This window comes from Vigna umbellata, chromosome 1 (assembly GCF_029865625.1).
Source record: "Vigna umbellata cultivar VRB3 chromosome 1, Vumbellata_1.0, whole genome shotgun sequence".
Taxonomy (NCBI): Eukaryota; Viridiplantae; Streptophyta; class Magnoliopsida; order Fabales; family Fabaceae; genus Vigna; species Vigna umbellata.
In genome coordinates, this window is record NC_142165.1 from 66,653,290 (window position 1) to 66,670,528 (window position 17,239).

Consider the following 17,239-nt stretch of genomic DNA (forward strand, 5'->3'; position numbering starts at 1 on the left):
TTTATCTGGAGTTTTATTTTGTTATTAATTGGAATTAAGGGTTATTGTTGGTTAATTATAAACACTTATTTAAATTGGATTTCCACAATGGTATTATGGTTTTAGAATTTAAAGTTTTTATCGTAATCATGGCATCCCAAATTAGGGGGTTATAGAGTCTTGATCTTAATGTAGGTGACATGTTCAAGTAGTCACTTGGGAATCATACTAAAGGATGGCAATCCTAGGCTCTAGTTGTCAGGGATAGATCTATAGTTACACTTAAGACATGATCATTTACAGCTCCATATTTAAGGGTAGATTTGATGCAAGAGAGGAGAAGTGTGAAGTTAAACTCCAATGTAGTTTCAACAATCTAAAAGCCATTCATCTAGTAATCCAAATTGTTTCTAACTTATTTTACAACATTTTCACCAACATAAATTTGTTTTTCATTACATCTTAAACATGACTACTGTTTTATAAAAGATCAAGATGATTAAAACGCTAAATTCGCATACTCAAACCTTGATCTGGAAGCAAATTGTTCTAATCAAATCGTTGCAGGAAACAATAAGAGGAGATTACTAGATGAATAAGAAATCATGAAAAAGGGAAAAAGAAAGTAAAATAAAAAATAAAATTTGAATTAAAATCATTAATTATGAATAATTGCGGGTCACTAATTAACACGAGATTCAAAATAAGATTCATTACCTACATGCTTAAAGGAATAAAATGGATAAGTGGGAGGGGGGACCCATGTGGGGTCCACATTAGAGTATGGATGGGGCTTTATAATTTTGTGTGTGTATGATGAAAAAGGGGAATATGATTAGTAGTTAGTTTGACTATTTGATGTGTTTAGTTGACTTTATATGATTGTGATGTTTGTTAATACCCTTATGTGAGGACGAATTGAACATGTTACAATATAATATATATTTGAGAGTGAAGTTGAGAATATGTGGATTTTGTCATTTGGTTGTATGCGTATAAGGTGATGGATGTGTCTACTTGTTGTACCTAGTATATCTTGAGTTTTGGGCTTCCAATTGTGTGATGCAGGAAAAAGACTTTCTTTGGTCGTGCGATGCGGAAAGAGAGTGGGCTTCGAGTGTTGTACCCTTTTTGGTCATGCGATGTGGGAAGAGGGGAATGATGTTTTTCTTGGACACTGGCTTGTTTGCTGAGTATAATGTCTGGTGTGCGATGCGCCGATGTTTTTACTCGTAAGTCCCTTTGGAAGAGAGGAACATGTCCTTTAGCCATAAGGGTGGGATGACTCGAATGACCCTGTTTGGTAAAACAAGTGTGTGAGGATGCGTATAGGAGATAGACCAAGGCCTTCATGATAATGTTGAGGTTCTTGATAACGATGATGTTGGGGACCGTGTTGATGAGGATGACAATGATGGTATGGTCATGATATTGTTGATGACGACGTTGACGACAGTCATGGTGTTGAAGATGATGATGTTATTAAGGATAACCGTATGGATGAATGTTTTTTTTTATTTTGTTGTGTTTATTTGTTATCTGCGCGTTTTAAATACTGAATTTTTATGAATACACTTTTCGCACTGTAAGAATTTTAGAATATTTCAATTTTAATTACGATTCTGACCCCTTGAATTGGGGCATTACAAATTGGATTGGCCTAGAAATCAGACATTTATCTAACAACTTGGTTATAATGACCTAGACCTAATACATTGGTGATTTGCTCCATGAATCTCATTTAGGAGAAGATCACACTATCTATACTCCCATGGTCTCTAATTGTAAGTTGTATAAACATGGTGTAGATCTCTTCATAGATCCTACTTTATATAGATCTATGGTTGAGGCGTTGTAGCATGCTACTCTTACGAGGCCTGAAATAAGCTTTGTTGTAAATAAGGTCTGTCAGTTTATTACACAACCTCTTGATCCTCACTAGAATGTTGTTAAACACATTTTACGTTTGTTCAATGGTTTGCATTTTCAGCTAAAGTCCTTTAGTAGTGTAGTCCCTCTACACACCTTATATGATGCTGATTGGGCATATGATGTTAATGATTGACGTTTTGCATCTAGTGTTGCTATATTTCTATGTCCAAATTTAATATGATGGTGGTCACGTAAACAAATTGTTGCTCACTCCAACATTGAGGCCGAATGCAGAAGTTTAGCTCAAACTTTTGTTGAATTGTCATGGATTTCTAAGTTACTCACTGAAATTCAAGTTCCTTTCAACTCTCTTATTCTTTATTGTGACAATCAAAGTGTAGTCTCCATTGCACACAACCCAATTTTTCACAATAAGACAAAACACATGGAAATTGATGTGGTCTTTGTTCACAATAAGATTTTGTTGAAACAATGCAAGTCTCTCATCTTCCTACACTTGATCAATGGGTAGATGCCTTGACAAAGCCTTTATCTTCATATCGATTCATTTTTCTACATTCCAAACTCAATGTGAAGATTTTTTCTTCTGAAAAATCTTTTCCTTGAGTTTGAGGAGGGTTGTTAGTGTATGTTAGTACGATTGTATTAGTTAATCATGGTCAATAGTCAATTCTTATGTACAAGTGTCTTTTCTCTTGTATCTCTATAAATACAAGCACTATACAAACTATTGTGTGCAATACAATCAAATCAAAATAGATAATATTTTTCTTCTTTGTTCTCTCACTCGAAACTCTAATATTCATCATTTGATTTACATGTTTAGAGTTCATTTCACCAAATTTACATTATTAAGCCTAAAAATTAATTAATTAATATTAAAATAAGTTTTAAATTCTTAGATGTCTTTGTATTTGTTCAAAAATCTCAATTAAATCTCAAATTTTCCTTAGATTTTGATTGGTCTTAATTTAATCTCTATTTTTGAAAATGTCCTTTAGTAATGTTCAAAAACTATAACTCATTTGAAATTGTCACATTTCAAATGAGGGTCTTGTCACATGGTAAAGGCCATATGATGTGACAGTGACATTGCAACATGTCACTATTGACACAAGTGTAATGTGAAAAATCTCATTTTAGTTACGGAAACAACTTCATTCTTTTTAATTTAAAACCAAATTTAACTTTTATAAAAATATTATAATGATTTTTTAATAAAATAAAATTTTTAATGATATTAAGCTTTTTAAATTTATATTTTACATTAAACTCTAATTAATTTTTTTTAAATATTTATATATCAATAATTTAATACTTTCTATGTCGCATGGTAGAACTCTCCATCTAACTCTATTTAAATTTTATATACATTATAATGATATTTTTATTAAAATTAATATTTTTGTTAAATATTTTTAAGAATATTAAGTTTATGTAAATTTATATTTTACATTAAATTTTATTTAAGTTTTCTTTTAAAATTTTAAAATTTTTTATTTCAAATATATAAATATTTGAAAGAAAATTTTAAAAAAAAATTAATATAAAATCTAAATTTAAATAAACTTAATATTATTAAAAATATTTAATAAAAATATCAATTTTATTAAAAATATCATTATAACTTTTATACAAAAATTATATTTGGTTTTAGTTTGAAAAGATGAAATTCTTCTACTTAAAAAAAATGAGATTAAATTAAAACAAAATAACAAATATAAAAAAACTAAATTTAAATTTTTAATATGATACTTGTCCCAACAATACAATATAGTATTATCATGTGACATGACATATGCATGATAATTATTTTTTAAGAAGTTAAAAAAATAAACAAAATAAGAAAAATAAAATAAATCACGACCAGATATGTTACACATAAGTTAATATCATTATTACAATATTAATAAAAATATTAAATTACATCACATCTTTTAAAAAAAATAAGTATCAAATTTAAAAAAAAGGATTAATCGAAAATTTAAATCTTAAAGCAATACAAAAAAATTAAGTACACACATGATTTAGATATAAAACTCGGTAATGATAGAAAAAAAATAAAATGATAACGTCAAATTTAGATATAAAAATAAGGATGATTTTCTTTTTAAATGGATACGAGATTGCAAAAGTGTGCACTTCGTTGTCACACCTAACGCATATAATAGCAGCTAACCAGTGTTTCTTACATACAAACAAAAAAAATACAAAGAGTACATCGTAGGAGGGGACATACTTTTCTCATAATCTAGAAAACGTAGCAACCCTATGGTTTTGGAAGCTAACGTGGACACACCGTACGTATTCACCACATCACAACATCAGAGACCTTTTACTACATCCACCAACCCCATTGGCCGTCATTTTCCACACTGTCACAGCAATGTAACCGTATCCATAGCGGGGGAAAGGTCGTCACGGGCAGAGGCACGTGCATTGCATGTGGAACTAAGTATTGTACGTTAACGACAGTTATACCCCCGAGAAGGGCACGAAAAGACTGAGTTACCCTTTTTTCTTGTACGAATGTACAAGTGTTTGAAGAGGAGAAGCGAGATGGAAACGGAAGTTTCGTGTTTGTGAACAGTGTGAGTGACATTCGTTGTCCACATGGGTGCGGGCCCTTTTGTTTTTTTATGCTGGTGTTCCAAACCACTGTACCACTCCACTTCTACTGTAATTACCCTCTTCTTTCTTTGCGCCTTCTCTGTTGATCTTACTCTGAGACTTCAACCCTTTTACTGTTCTACTTCCATTCCACTAAAGTTTTGGTTTTTCTAGCCTCTCTTTTCTTCTTTGTTGGTTGGGTTTTCTTACTCTTTCACTGGTAATGGATAACCAAGATCAGAGAAGAATTGAAACTGCAGGTGCTTTTTCTTCGCATTCTCATCCCCCTTTTTTATTTTCTCATTCTCTCTATCTTTCCCTTTCTATGTTCCATTAATATATTATTTCTCTTTCTGGGTTTTGTTGGGTTGGTGTTCTGGTTTGAAAAGTCTTTGCCTTTCTTTCTGGGGTGTCTGGTTTTGGAATCTGTGTCCAGCTCTTTTTTGGAGTTTTCTCGAGGTGAAGATTTTTATGGTCTTCTTTTGTTTTGTAATTTGGATGTTGAAGGGCACGACAGTCATCCGGTCCATTTGTGTCACAAATGTGGATGGCCATTTCCAAATCCACATCCAAGTGCCAAACACAGGCGTGCTCACAAGAAGATCTGTGGAACCATTGAAGGTTACAAGCTGTCCGTCTCTGAGGGACAGCACAATTTGAATGGCTCAGATGATGAACATGTTTCTGATGATGATCACAAAACACCAGGTGAGTTTCCTTCTTTTTTGTAGTATTTTAGGTTTGATAGTGAGAAACTCAGGAAATGAAGTAAATCTAACTAATCCGAACTTTTTACGGCCTTCGAATTATCATACATTCCAAAATAGATCGTTTGTTAATTTGTTATTATTTTATTAGGTTTGGTTTTGTCAGTCTCAAATTCCTTGGAGACAGGCAACAATGAGAAGGGTAGTGCAGGAAACGGAGAGAAGTTTATTAGATCGGAAGATGAGGTGTTTTCAGATGCAGTTGCAGACTTTTCGGACAGTGGATCAAATCCAGATATTAAGGAACGGTTGCAAGATAGTTTGGACGCAGGAGCTGATATGGAAATGGTAGACATTAAAGGACCCAAATTTTCAGGAATTTCTAAAGACAAAGATTTGAATGGTGCGAAGATGGGTTTTACATAACATTTCCTTATATTAACTTGACTAGGTTTTACTTTATGTACCGTGTTTTGGCATGTGGTACGGTAAAATATTCGTGCCTGATTATTTCATGATTAGGAAAAATATGTTCACATGACTTTTGCATATGAGCGTCCATACTGACATGATGCAACTAAAAGTGCACAATTCCTCCTGCATTCAATTGTTCAACGATAGCTAACCTTTTATGAGTGTCAGAATTTTGAATTAATTTGTTACTGTTATAAATTTAGGCACTAAATTTTTGAGGGAAAGGGTTGGCACTAAAAGATTACGTGTGTGTGTTGGTGGAATCTACCAGTTCTTAGTCTATCAAGATGTTATGATATTTTAAGATTGTGATTTATTCTCTACAGTTTCATAGAAATTATGAGTTTATATGATAATACTGCTGATCTATGTTGAATGTAAATGAATATTTTCTTATGAAAATGAGGTAATTGCAGCAGTGAAGCTTTTACCTTGGGTATACCTTTTAAGTTCATTAATCTTGTAAAATTATATTAAAAGGGGGAACAATTGAATGTTTTGATTTTTATGGATCTTAGACAATTTCTGAGTAAATACCCATATATCTCAATCCGGAATGCCTTTTCTGTACCTTTCTATTTTGCAATTTTTATATATATGTAACTATTTTTTTCAAACTTTACTACATACTTTCAATCAAGAAAATCAGTTTTTGGATTTTCAAACTTTTGAAAAGATATTGATGCACATATCCCGGTTAGCACAAGTGTATTGATGCACACACAACTACATTATTTTCCGAAATTGATATCCTCCAGTATTGAGTAGGCATTTTTTCATACAATTTCTCTCTTACTGAGTGATTTGTTTTTTCTGTGGTTCTATCATGTCTGATGGTCTGTTTTTCAGCTGCAGATATGAGTCCGTTCATTGACAAGTCAACTAATGACAGCCAAACTCAAAATCCTAATATTCTACAAAATGAAAGTTTTGGAGTGGGAAATACAGTGGGGTTGCAAGGTCAATTGTCAGGCCCTACCGTGGACCCATTATCAGGTTCCACTGCAGACCTGAGGACTGAAGAATCTGCTACTGTGGACAGTGAAGTTTTTCTTGGTTTGTCCAGTGATTCACCTCCCGGCAAGGCTGAAGCCATGCCTGACATATTGTCAGTAAAGAATATCTATGCTGTTGAGAATGTGACAGATTGCAGTTTGATGTCTGCTACAAAGAAGACTAATTTGGAAGGAAAGAATGAGATTAATTCTGCTGGAGATGTTGTTGAAATTGAGGAATCATCTGCTTACATTGTCGGTGAAACATGTGAAGCATTGTCTAATATGATAGTCAGTGATGTAGATCGTGAGGAGCATCAAGCGGGTGATGGCGCTGTTCGTGTGGAGGAAAAGAATGGTGCTGTGAGTAATTACAACAGAGACACTGTTGAAATTGTGGAACCATCTGATAGTGTTGGTAAAATGAGTGAAGAAGTGTCTAAAATAGTAGTTAGTGATGAGGTTTCCGTGGATCATCAAGTAGGAGATGAAGCTGTTAATCTGGAGGAAAAGAATGAAGCTGAGTCCGTTTCTTTGTTGTCCCCAGATAGCCTTCCTCTAAAGTTAAACTCAACTGTAATCACACATGATTCTCAGGTAGAGTCTGCATATGTGGTGCAGTTTGCTACTTCCAATGATGACAAGATTTTGCCCGCAAATGGAGAAGGAAATGCTAATGTTGATCTGCTTCCGACATGCAATGATAAACCTGATGATGGAGCACATTCTCAGAGTGCGTATGAAGACTTTAAAGATCACAAAGGTGTGGCATACCAAAATCCTTTCCTACACTCATCTGAGTCATTGAAATATGAGGGAGATGACATAAATGACAGAGTTACGAAGGAAAATAAATTTCATTATAACACAAGCCAATTGAGTGAAAAAAGTGAGGTCATCTCTCTGAATATAGATGTTATAGGTAGTAGCATGGGGATGGAGAGTCTCAACAGTGAGCCTACATCTAAAGAAATGCATGCTGAAGATTATACTGATGTTTCTACAGTGAAGCTCACAGTTGAAAGTTATCAAACACAGGATGAAATTGTTCCATCTATGAATGCTATGAAAACTAAGGAGAATGAGAGTCATATGATTCATTTTTCTGAAGTGCATGGAACTGATGATGCTGGTAAAAATTATGCACAGAAAAGCTTACCAGAAGGTAGTTTAATGGGCCCGTCTAATGAGAATCAGAGGGAGGTATCCTTTGGGTCTGCAATCAGTGAAACAGTTAGTGTAATTAACGTAATAGATAGTCCAAATCATCATGTAGCTTCGGATGGAAAGGTTATACGAGCTACTGGAGAAGATGCTATTGAAATTATATTGAAAGATCTTCAACCTGATGACATCTTGCAATCTGAAGACAAGCTATCAGAGGACTTATTTGAGCATGATGGTGCTGATAAGAGCAATGCTGCCAATGAACTTGGAGAAAATGTACAAGGTCATGTGCTTCATGCTCAATATAAGGAAAGCCCAATTGTAGCTGATACTTCATTGCCTAAATCTGCTACCAATCATTTTGAAAGCCCAATTATTTCCGAGTCTTCAGACATGGTGCTTGATAGGCCTGTGAGCAAATCAAGTGGTACAAAGTGCAGAGATATAAGCCCACTACTAGGTGCCCAGAGAGACACAAAAGAAGATGAAATCAATGTTAATATCAAACTCAATGAAGAATATAACAAATCTGTTGATACATCTACCGAGTCTCATCATGCACAGGATGCTGGACTATTAGTGAAGGCTGCAGAAGACCTTGCCAGGAAGTATACATCTCCTTTAACTGCTGAACCTGATTCCGAAGATAATCCTGATGGAGAGCCTTGCAAGGAAGTGCCTAGAATCAGTGTTGTGCCTGTTCAAGATCAAACAAATAATTTGTTTAAACATGGTTCATCCAGAGTTGATGCTTCTGTTGACTCAGGTAGCCGGTGTGACAGTTTGGAAGGCAACTGGGGCTCTGTTTCAGGTATACTTTATTGTTTTTAATAAAACGCATCTGTACTGTTTTGATCCATTCTCTAGTATGGCTATTGTAATATGCCAGGGCTAGTCAATGAAACGAGGTAATATGATGTTGTCACGATATAAGGTAGAAGTAATAATAAGGGTTGGAAAGTATATGAGCAGAGAGAATATTTAGTATAAGTTAATTAGAGTAAATAAATATAGTATAAGTTAATTAGAGTAAATAAATATATATTTAGGGAAATATTCAATATAAGATATTTATAATTAAGGATATATGCTAGGATAATATACGGAGAGATATTTATATTAAATATATGGATATTTATATTAAATATATGGATATTTATATTAAATATTAAATATAAGGATATTTATATTAAATGCAGTTATATTCTAGAGAAATATTTAATAAGAGATGGGCGGGAAATAATTAATATAAATAAAGTTAGAGTCTAGGGTTAAAGACATGTTTTTTATTATTGAGTTTTGTGACAGACATTATTGTCTTTTGAGGGAGGTTATGCTCCCAAAGTAATTGAAGGAGGTTATGCTCCCAATTATTGTTTACCCTTGTTTATTCAGATATTACCATCAATAAAAGAGATTCATTCATCCGTTATCATTCGTTTATTGTTCTATTACGTGTGTGTGAGAGTGTGAATGGGTGTATTTGGCTAGTTTACGTACTCAGGTACGTAACAATTGGTCCAACCTACCTGATCGTCAAGGGATGAAACTACTGGATCCTAATAGAGACGAGTGAAAGACATCATGAAGGGAAGAATGCCTGCAGTTGAAGGGAAACTGGAGAGCATGGGGCAGAGAGTAAAGAACATGGAGTTGTCCCTAAGGAGGTTGAAGGCAGAGTTGAGTGGAATACGCCATGAAGTCCAAGCTCCAAATGGGAAGGGACTGCTGGAACCGAACGATAATGGACTAACGGATCCGAACTTGAGCGAACTGCCAGAGCCGAACGATAGCAGACTGCTGGATCCGAATGTGAAAGAACGGACAGAACCTACAGAGAGAGGACTTACCGAGCCAAACGGGAGGAGACGGCCAGAACCGAACGTGAGAAAACTACCTGAACCAAACGGTCTAGTATTGGAAGGAAGAATGAAGGCTTTGGAAGGAAGGGCAGATGGAAGAATCCATACCCTAGAGAGAACTAGGGATGGCAACGGATCGGGTCGGGCACGGATAGTGCCTACCCGCAACCCGACCCGACAAAAAAAAATCCACCCGCTACCCGACCCGCTACCCGCACGGATATCCGCTTAAAAAATATCCGCGGATATTTTAAAACCCGCGGATATCCGTGGATACCCGTGGATATCCCATAAATATTTAAAAAAATATATTTTTATAAAATATTATAATAAAATTTAAATAAAATTACAAAAAATATATAAAATATAATATATATTAAATTAAATATAAATTAAAATTTAATTTTAATTATATTTAACTTTATAAAATATAAATCAATGTTAATTTTAATTAAATTTAACTTAATAAAATATAAATTAAATTTTTATTTTTATTTTTTGCGGGTAGCGGATATCCGTGGATACGGATAGTATAATACCCGCACCCGACCCGTTTATAAGCGGGTATTAAAAAACCCGCTACCCGCAACCGGCGGATAGTAAATATCCGCGGGTACCAACTATCCGTCGCGGATTTTATCCGCGGATATCCGCGGGCGCAGATTTTTTTGCCATCCCTAGAGAGAACAATGGAGTCTGTGAAGAGATGGGCCGACAAAAAGAACAGGGGGCTTGCAGTGTTTAGTACACTGGCAGAAGGAAGAGAGCGACGTGAAGTACTGAAAGACATTGAAAACCATTCCCTCAGGGCTTATGATTCAGGAGAAGTGGTAACCAGAATGCTGGACGAAGAATGGAAGACATTAGAGAAGGTTTTACCACCACCCGAACCTCCAGACATGAGTTGATGAGGAGCCATGAGATCAAGCTCCCTGTTTCCAACCTTGAGGACAAGGTTGTTTTGCAGCGGGGTGTAATGTTACGATATAAGGTAGGGGTAATAATAAGGGTTGGAAAGTATATGAGCAGAGAGAATATTTAGTATAAGTTAATTAGAGTAAATAAATATAGTATAAGTTAATTAGAGTAAATAATATATATTTAGGGAAATATTCAATATAAGATATTTATAATTAAGGATATATGCTAGGATAATATACGGAGAGATATTTATATTAAATATAGGGATATTTATATTAAATATTAAATATAAAGATATTTATATTAAATGCAGATATATTCTAGAGATATATTTAATAAGAGATGGGCGGGAAATAATTAATATAAATAAAGTTAGAGTCTAGGGTTAAGGACATGTTTTTTATTATTGAGTTTTGTGACAGACATTATTGTCTTGTGAGGGAGGTTATGCTCCCAAAGTAATTGAAGGAGGTTATGCTCCCAATTATTGTTTACCCTTGTTTATTCAGATATTACCATCAATAAAAGAGATTCATTCATCCATTATCATTAGTTTATTGTTCTATTACTTGTGTGAGAATTGTTCTATTACGTGTGTGTGTGTGAGAGTGTGAAAGGGTGTATTTGGCTAGTTTACGTACCTGAGTACGTAACAGATGCAGTGTTAAAGAGAAGTTATGTGTTGATTCAAGAATTTTTCTTTTTTTCTTTTTTGAAAGACTGACATATAAGACATCACAATGGAGCAATGACATCCCAACTAAGTTGTTCCCTTTTCTGGTCTTTCCTTTTCTTTCTTTGCTGTAGTTAGAGATTAAAGATCCGAGATTCAAACACAATAATTACCTTCGTCTCTGGAACTGTTTTTCCATATCTAATCTGACAGGAGTGAAAGTCCTTAATCTGCATCTAATTTCTCAGGACACAAATTGCGGTTCATACTTTAGGTGAAAAGATCGCATGTAGCAAATATTGTAGCATAGTTTATTAGAATGGAAGAGTTCTTCTACATAAACTAATAGACATGAAAGACACATACATACTGGCTATTATGCCTGTGTGCAATTGTCTAGATCTTTCATGCTTACAAAGATGCGTGCCTAGATCTTGTCTCGTGTTTTCCACCGATTATATTAATCTGTTGGTTTGGCGTCATCCATTTTCTCATCCTCATCCTTTGTAGGAATGTATTTTCCTTGTCAAAAGTCAAAAGCGGATCCATCTCTTTGGGTTAGTCCTTAGTTTGCGTTATCTGCATGAAGCACTAAAGCTAAAATACTTAATGACTATTTTTGAGTAAAACTTTGTTTTTTACCTTTTCTTTCATAATCCATTATGCAGTTCTCTCAATGCAATCTGATGCACCGGCAGTTATTGATGCTGAAACCTTGTCATCAACTGGTTTGCTGGCATTAACGGAAGCAGGAAAGCCAAACTTGAACAATTCAAAAGCTGCACCTGAGAGACAGCAGTCTGATCAATCGGAAATGTTTGAGCCACCATCTTTCATGACGTTGGTTGAACCTATGCAGGTTAGCCCAAAAGCCACTGCTTCTGAAGTCCAGAGGGGACAGAATCCACAGCAATCAGATTCCACTTCACAGGCTGGTTGGTTTCCCACTATAAATCAGGTTGTTGGTGAGTCTCAAGAGAGGAAGAGGAATGAAGAAATAATAGCCAAGGTGACAAACTGGAGCACCAGTAAGGAGCACACACCTCTGAAGAGCCTCTTGGGTGAGGCTGCCCATAGCAACAAGCCAAAATCTCCAAAATCAGTTGAAAACTCAGGGGCTGAGAAGACTAGTAAAGTTTCGGAAAAGAATGGTTCTGGATTGACCACTGTTAACTCCATTCTGGGTCCTGAATCCCCTGCAGCCCAAGTGGTAAAAGGAGAGGTTGCAAAAGAATGGAACTCTCCAGCAAGATATCCTGCAGACATCAAGAGAGAAAAAAGGAAGGTCAAGAGCAGACCATACTGGATACAACTAGTATGCTGTACATCAGTGGGTCCTCAGAGAAGGTAGAAAATAACCAGGTGCTGATAATGCTCCCACACAGTTCTCCACTCTGATGTTCTGATGCATTCTGGGCACTGACATGCTATTTGCCGTATTTTTCTGTTTTTAGTTTGTCTTTAGGTGCATGTCTTGATCATGTGTCTTTTGTATATGTTGACCTTCAGTTATTATTTTTAGCCCTGCAATATTTTCGTTGTAACTGTACTCTTATTATGAGGCGAATCATTATTTTGGCCTTTGTCCGGAGACATGTATTCAGATCAGAAAATGTTGTCACTGTCTGATATCATGGTTGAGAATAACTTACAGTTGCTGCCTGTTCATTGGATTCTGGTTAAATCCTTTGGTAGTAGAGATCCCTAAGCAGACAGATGGGCTTAAATTGTGGGATAAAGTTTAGAAATCATGATTACAATTGAACCAAAAAATTCCAGACGTTGAAAATCCATTTCAAATTTGGTTATTTTATTTATTTATTATTTCAAAACTTTGGTTATAAGGTTTGATGTAACTGTATTTCAGTGATATTCTTGTAACTTGAGTGGTTAAGACTTTTTTTTTCAAATTACGAATGACAATGTTTTTCACCAAGTTCTTGAAATATTGATAGTATATAATATTTTAAAGGGTTAAATATGTTTTTAGTCTTTAAACTATCAAACGATTTTGTTTTTAGTTTCTCTTTCAAATTTAGGTACTTTTTAGTTCTTATCCTTTAGGAAAACATAATTTTTCGTCCTCAAAAACGAATGGCGTTAAGTAGAGGCTGAGCTGGCTAACGTCTGGTCACGTCTTCAGACAAATTTCCTTGCTAACTTTTGACATGTGTGATTGAATGTTTGATTACATGTCTTCAGAGAGATGAAACTGTGAAAGAAATTAGGGTTCTTGGGATTTATTTACGCGAATGAGATTTGCTTTCGCGATTGCTGTGGCTCGGGTGAAAGAAATTAGGATTTGTGTTCCATCGATTTGCTTTGGCGATTGTTGTGGCTCGAGTGGTCTAAAGGGTGAAGAGCAACGACGAGAAATAAGGTTCAAGAGTAGAAGGTTGGATTTCATCTTCTTCAGCATTGTTGTATTTGGTGATGTAAGTTCATTCTTCTCTTTCATTTGAACACGAACCCTATTGGATTTCATCTTCTTCAGCATTGTTGTATTTGGTGATGTAAGTTCATTCTTCTCTTTCGTCTGAACACGAACCCTAATTTTTTCAGTCGAGCCACAACAATCACGAAAGCAAATCTTATCGTGTAAATAAATCCCAAGAACCCTAATTTCTTTCACAACCTCATCTCCCTGAAGACATGTCATCAAACATCCAATCACACGTGTCAAAAGTTAGCAAGGAAATATGTCTGAAGATGTGGCCAGACATTAGCCAGCTCAACCTCTACTTAAAGCCGTTCGTTTTTTAGGATGAAAAATTATGTTTTCCTAAATGATACGGACTAAAAAGTACCTCAAGTTTGAAAGAGGGACTAAAAACAAAATCGCTTGATAGTGTAGGGACTAAAAACATATTTAACCCTATTTTAAAACAATTATAGATGTTTTAGCCTAAAATTTTATCTATTAAATACTTTTAAAGGATTTTTTTTACATCACTATTTTTGAAATGTACGGAGAGGTAGTATTTTTCAATTTTATTAGGGTGTTTTACCTTACATCTAGGGATGACAAAAAAATCCGCGAATACGGGTATCAGTACGTAAAATCCACAGCAAGTAAAATCCGCAACGGATAGTTATTATCCACGAGTAACAGGTAGTGAATATTTTAATATATGCTTCTAAATTGATCAGGTACGAGAAGTACACTATCTGACTCATGGGTATCCGTTACTCGCAAAAAATAATAAAAACAAATTAATTTATATATTTTTTAATTAAATTTAATTAAAAATAAAATAAAATAATATTTTATTATGTTAAATTTAATTAAAATTAAATTTTAATTTGTACTTAATTTAATTTATATTATATTATATATATTTTTTGTAATTTTATTTAAATTTTATTTTAAAAATGTATAAAATATTTTTTTATTTTATTTTTTTCGGGCATCCATAGGTTTTGAAATATCCACAGATATTGTCTAAGCGGGTATCTGCACATGTAGTGAGCGGGTTACGAGTCAGATTTTTACTTGCGGGTTGGGTTGCGCGTATGCACTATATGTGCTAGACTCGATCCTATGTCATCCCTACTTACATCTCTAACATCTAACCCTCAATCTCCAACTTTTTCGGAAATTCCATCGTTTACCTTCATATTTAATTTTATTTTTTTTCTTTCTTATTAAAGTTATTTTGTACCTCTAACAAATTTCGAAATTCGTATAAATTTTAAAATTCAATTCAAAAAATTTTTAAATTTTATTTTTAGATTGAAAATTTAGTAATAATCTAATTTAATTTAAATTTAACATTATTTAATATACTATTTATATCTTAATATTTATTAAAATATAATTAATATTATTATAACAATTATATTAAAGAAATAATAAAAAATAGTAATAATGAAAATAAAAAAATATTATAAAATGTAATATAATATATTTAAATATATTAAAATATTAAATTAAAGAATAATTAAACTCTAAATAAAAGTAAAAATTTTAAAAAGATTTGCTAATCGAATATCCAAGTCCGTTAATATATCTTTTAAAATGATAATAAATAATTTTTTTAAAATTTTTTCCTTTATTTAAAATTTAATAATTATTTAATTCAATTTAATACTTTAATATAGTTTCATATATTTAAATATATTAAATCAAATTTTAAATTATCTTTTTTATTCTTATTTTTTTTTTATTATTCTAATTTTAGTTATTTTGAATTATAATTTTTTTAATAAATTATTATAAAAATATAAATTGTATTTTAAAAATTATTAAAATATAAAAATACTATAAATAATATTAAAATTTTAAATTAAAGTTTAAATAAAAAATAAAGTTTTAAAAAAATTGTTTATCATATATCGAAATCCGTTATTGTATTTTAATAAGAACAAAGTTTTTCTAAAATTTAGTGTGATTTAAGTTTAATAATTATTTAATTTAATTTAATATTTTAATATAATTTAATATATTTAAATATATTAAATTAAATTTTATATTAATGTTATTTTTATTTATTTTATTTTTTATTTTAATTATTACTTTTTAATTTAATTGTATATTTATTTTTTAATATAACTATTATTATAATATAAATTATATTGTACTTATTATTAAAATATAAAAATGTATTAAAAATTTAATAAATTTAAAAAATTAGGAAATTTTAAATAAAACTAAAATTAAAAAAAAAATTGTCTACAACATTAACATATGTTATCGGTTTGGATATCCGATAAATAAATTTTTTTAAATCTTTTTGTTATTTAAATTTTATTAATTATTTAATATAATTCAATATTAATATAATTTAATATATTTAAATATTTTAAATTAGATTTTATATTATTAGTTTTTTTTATTATTATTACTTCTATTTTTAAATATAATTATTATAATAATAGAGATTATATTTTAATAATTTTTAAAATATAAACGTATATTAAATAATATTTAAATTTTAAATTTTAAATTTAAAAATGAAATTTAAAATTTTTATAAATTTGGAATTCAAAATCCGTATAGTTAAAGACGAAGGGATGTAGAATGATATAAATAAAAAGAAATTAAAAAGTATTTATTAAGATTAAAAATGAAATTTTTTACAATGTTAAAAGGTATAAGGTGAGATATTGGAGGTGCAAGGTGAGATACTTATTTTATTATTGTTAAAATAGAATGTTTAATTTATCACACCAAGTGGGGTGAAATGTAAAAATAAAATATTTTAAAAAAAATTTCACAAAAATGATGCCCTGATACTTTTCTTGAATCGCAAGATAAAAGATTTTCAATGCAGCGAAAATTTAATCGAATAATCGATTGAATAAAGAGAGTAGGAATGAGAAAATTCAAACACTGTGTTTTTATACTGGTTCGGCCAAGCGTACATCCAGTGTCCATCCATCCATAGGAAGTCAATGTACTATAATGATCAAGGTTTTTACAACAAGGCTTTTATAGCGATCACACATCAAAAATATAAAACACCTCTCTAACCCTCTAATCAAAATATAGGCATTACACAACAAGACCAGCAACAAGAATCCCTTTTTCTGTTGTCTAAACCCTTTGAGACACTCTCAAAGTCAAGAACGCCGCACACTCTTCTTCCTGTAATCACAACAGGGAACTTCAAACCAATCTTCAAAAGATTGTAGAATCTGATCTCTCAATGACACCCAAATGTGCAAGTTGATCAGCCTATCTTACTCTTCAAGAAATCACAAGTAGTTGATCACCACGATCACTCTTGTTTCTTGGAGCTTTTCTTTTCTTTCTGTAAGATTACAGCTTTCTGCAAAAGATATGAAAATGTTAGAATCACAAAAGTTCTTACAAAAATCAAATCTACGTCAATTTATTGAATAACTCATCTCAGACACATTTTAATCGACTTAGTTACTAATGCATTCGAATACAACAATTTTGTTATAACAGTTAGAAGCAATCACGACAATTAATTGAATGCGCAATTAATGCAG

General features: G+C 32.3%; 1 protein-coding gene across 2 annotated transcripts; it reads left to right on the plus strand.

Annotated features, from left to right (window-relative positions):
- The first annotated feature begins 4,133 nt into the window (after window positions 1-4,133).
- On the plus strand, window positions 4,134-12,949 carry LOC124819413 (Pentatricopeptide repeat (PPR) superfamily protein). 2 transcript variants are annotated; one of them, XM_047290932.2, is made up of 5 exons: window positions 4,134-4,742; window positions 4,990-5,190; window positions 5,341-5,592; window positions 6,519-8,636; window positions 11,950-12,949. In XM_047290932.2, exons 1-5 carry the CDS (start codon window positions 4,706-4,708, stop codon window positions 12,630-12,632), a joined length of 3,291 nt encoding a protein of 1,096 aa, XP_047146888.1. In that variant the 5' UTR covers window positions 4,134-4,705; the 3' UTR covers window positions 12,633-12,949. The 2 variants fall into 2 exon arrangements, with proteins under 2 accessions (XP_047146888.1, XP_047146887.1); XM_047290931.2 differs by having other exon boundaries at window positions 4,140-4,742; window positions 6,513-8,636.
- Window positions 12,950-17,239: the final 4,290 nt, after the last annotated feature.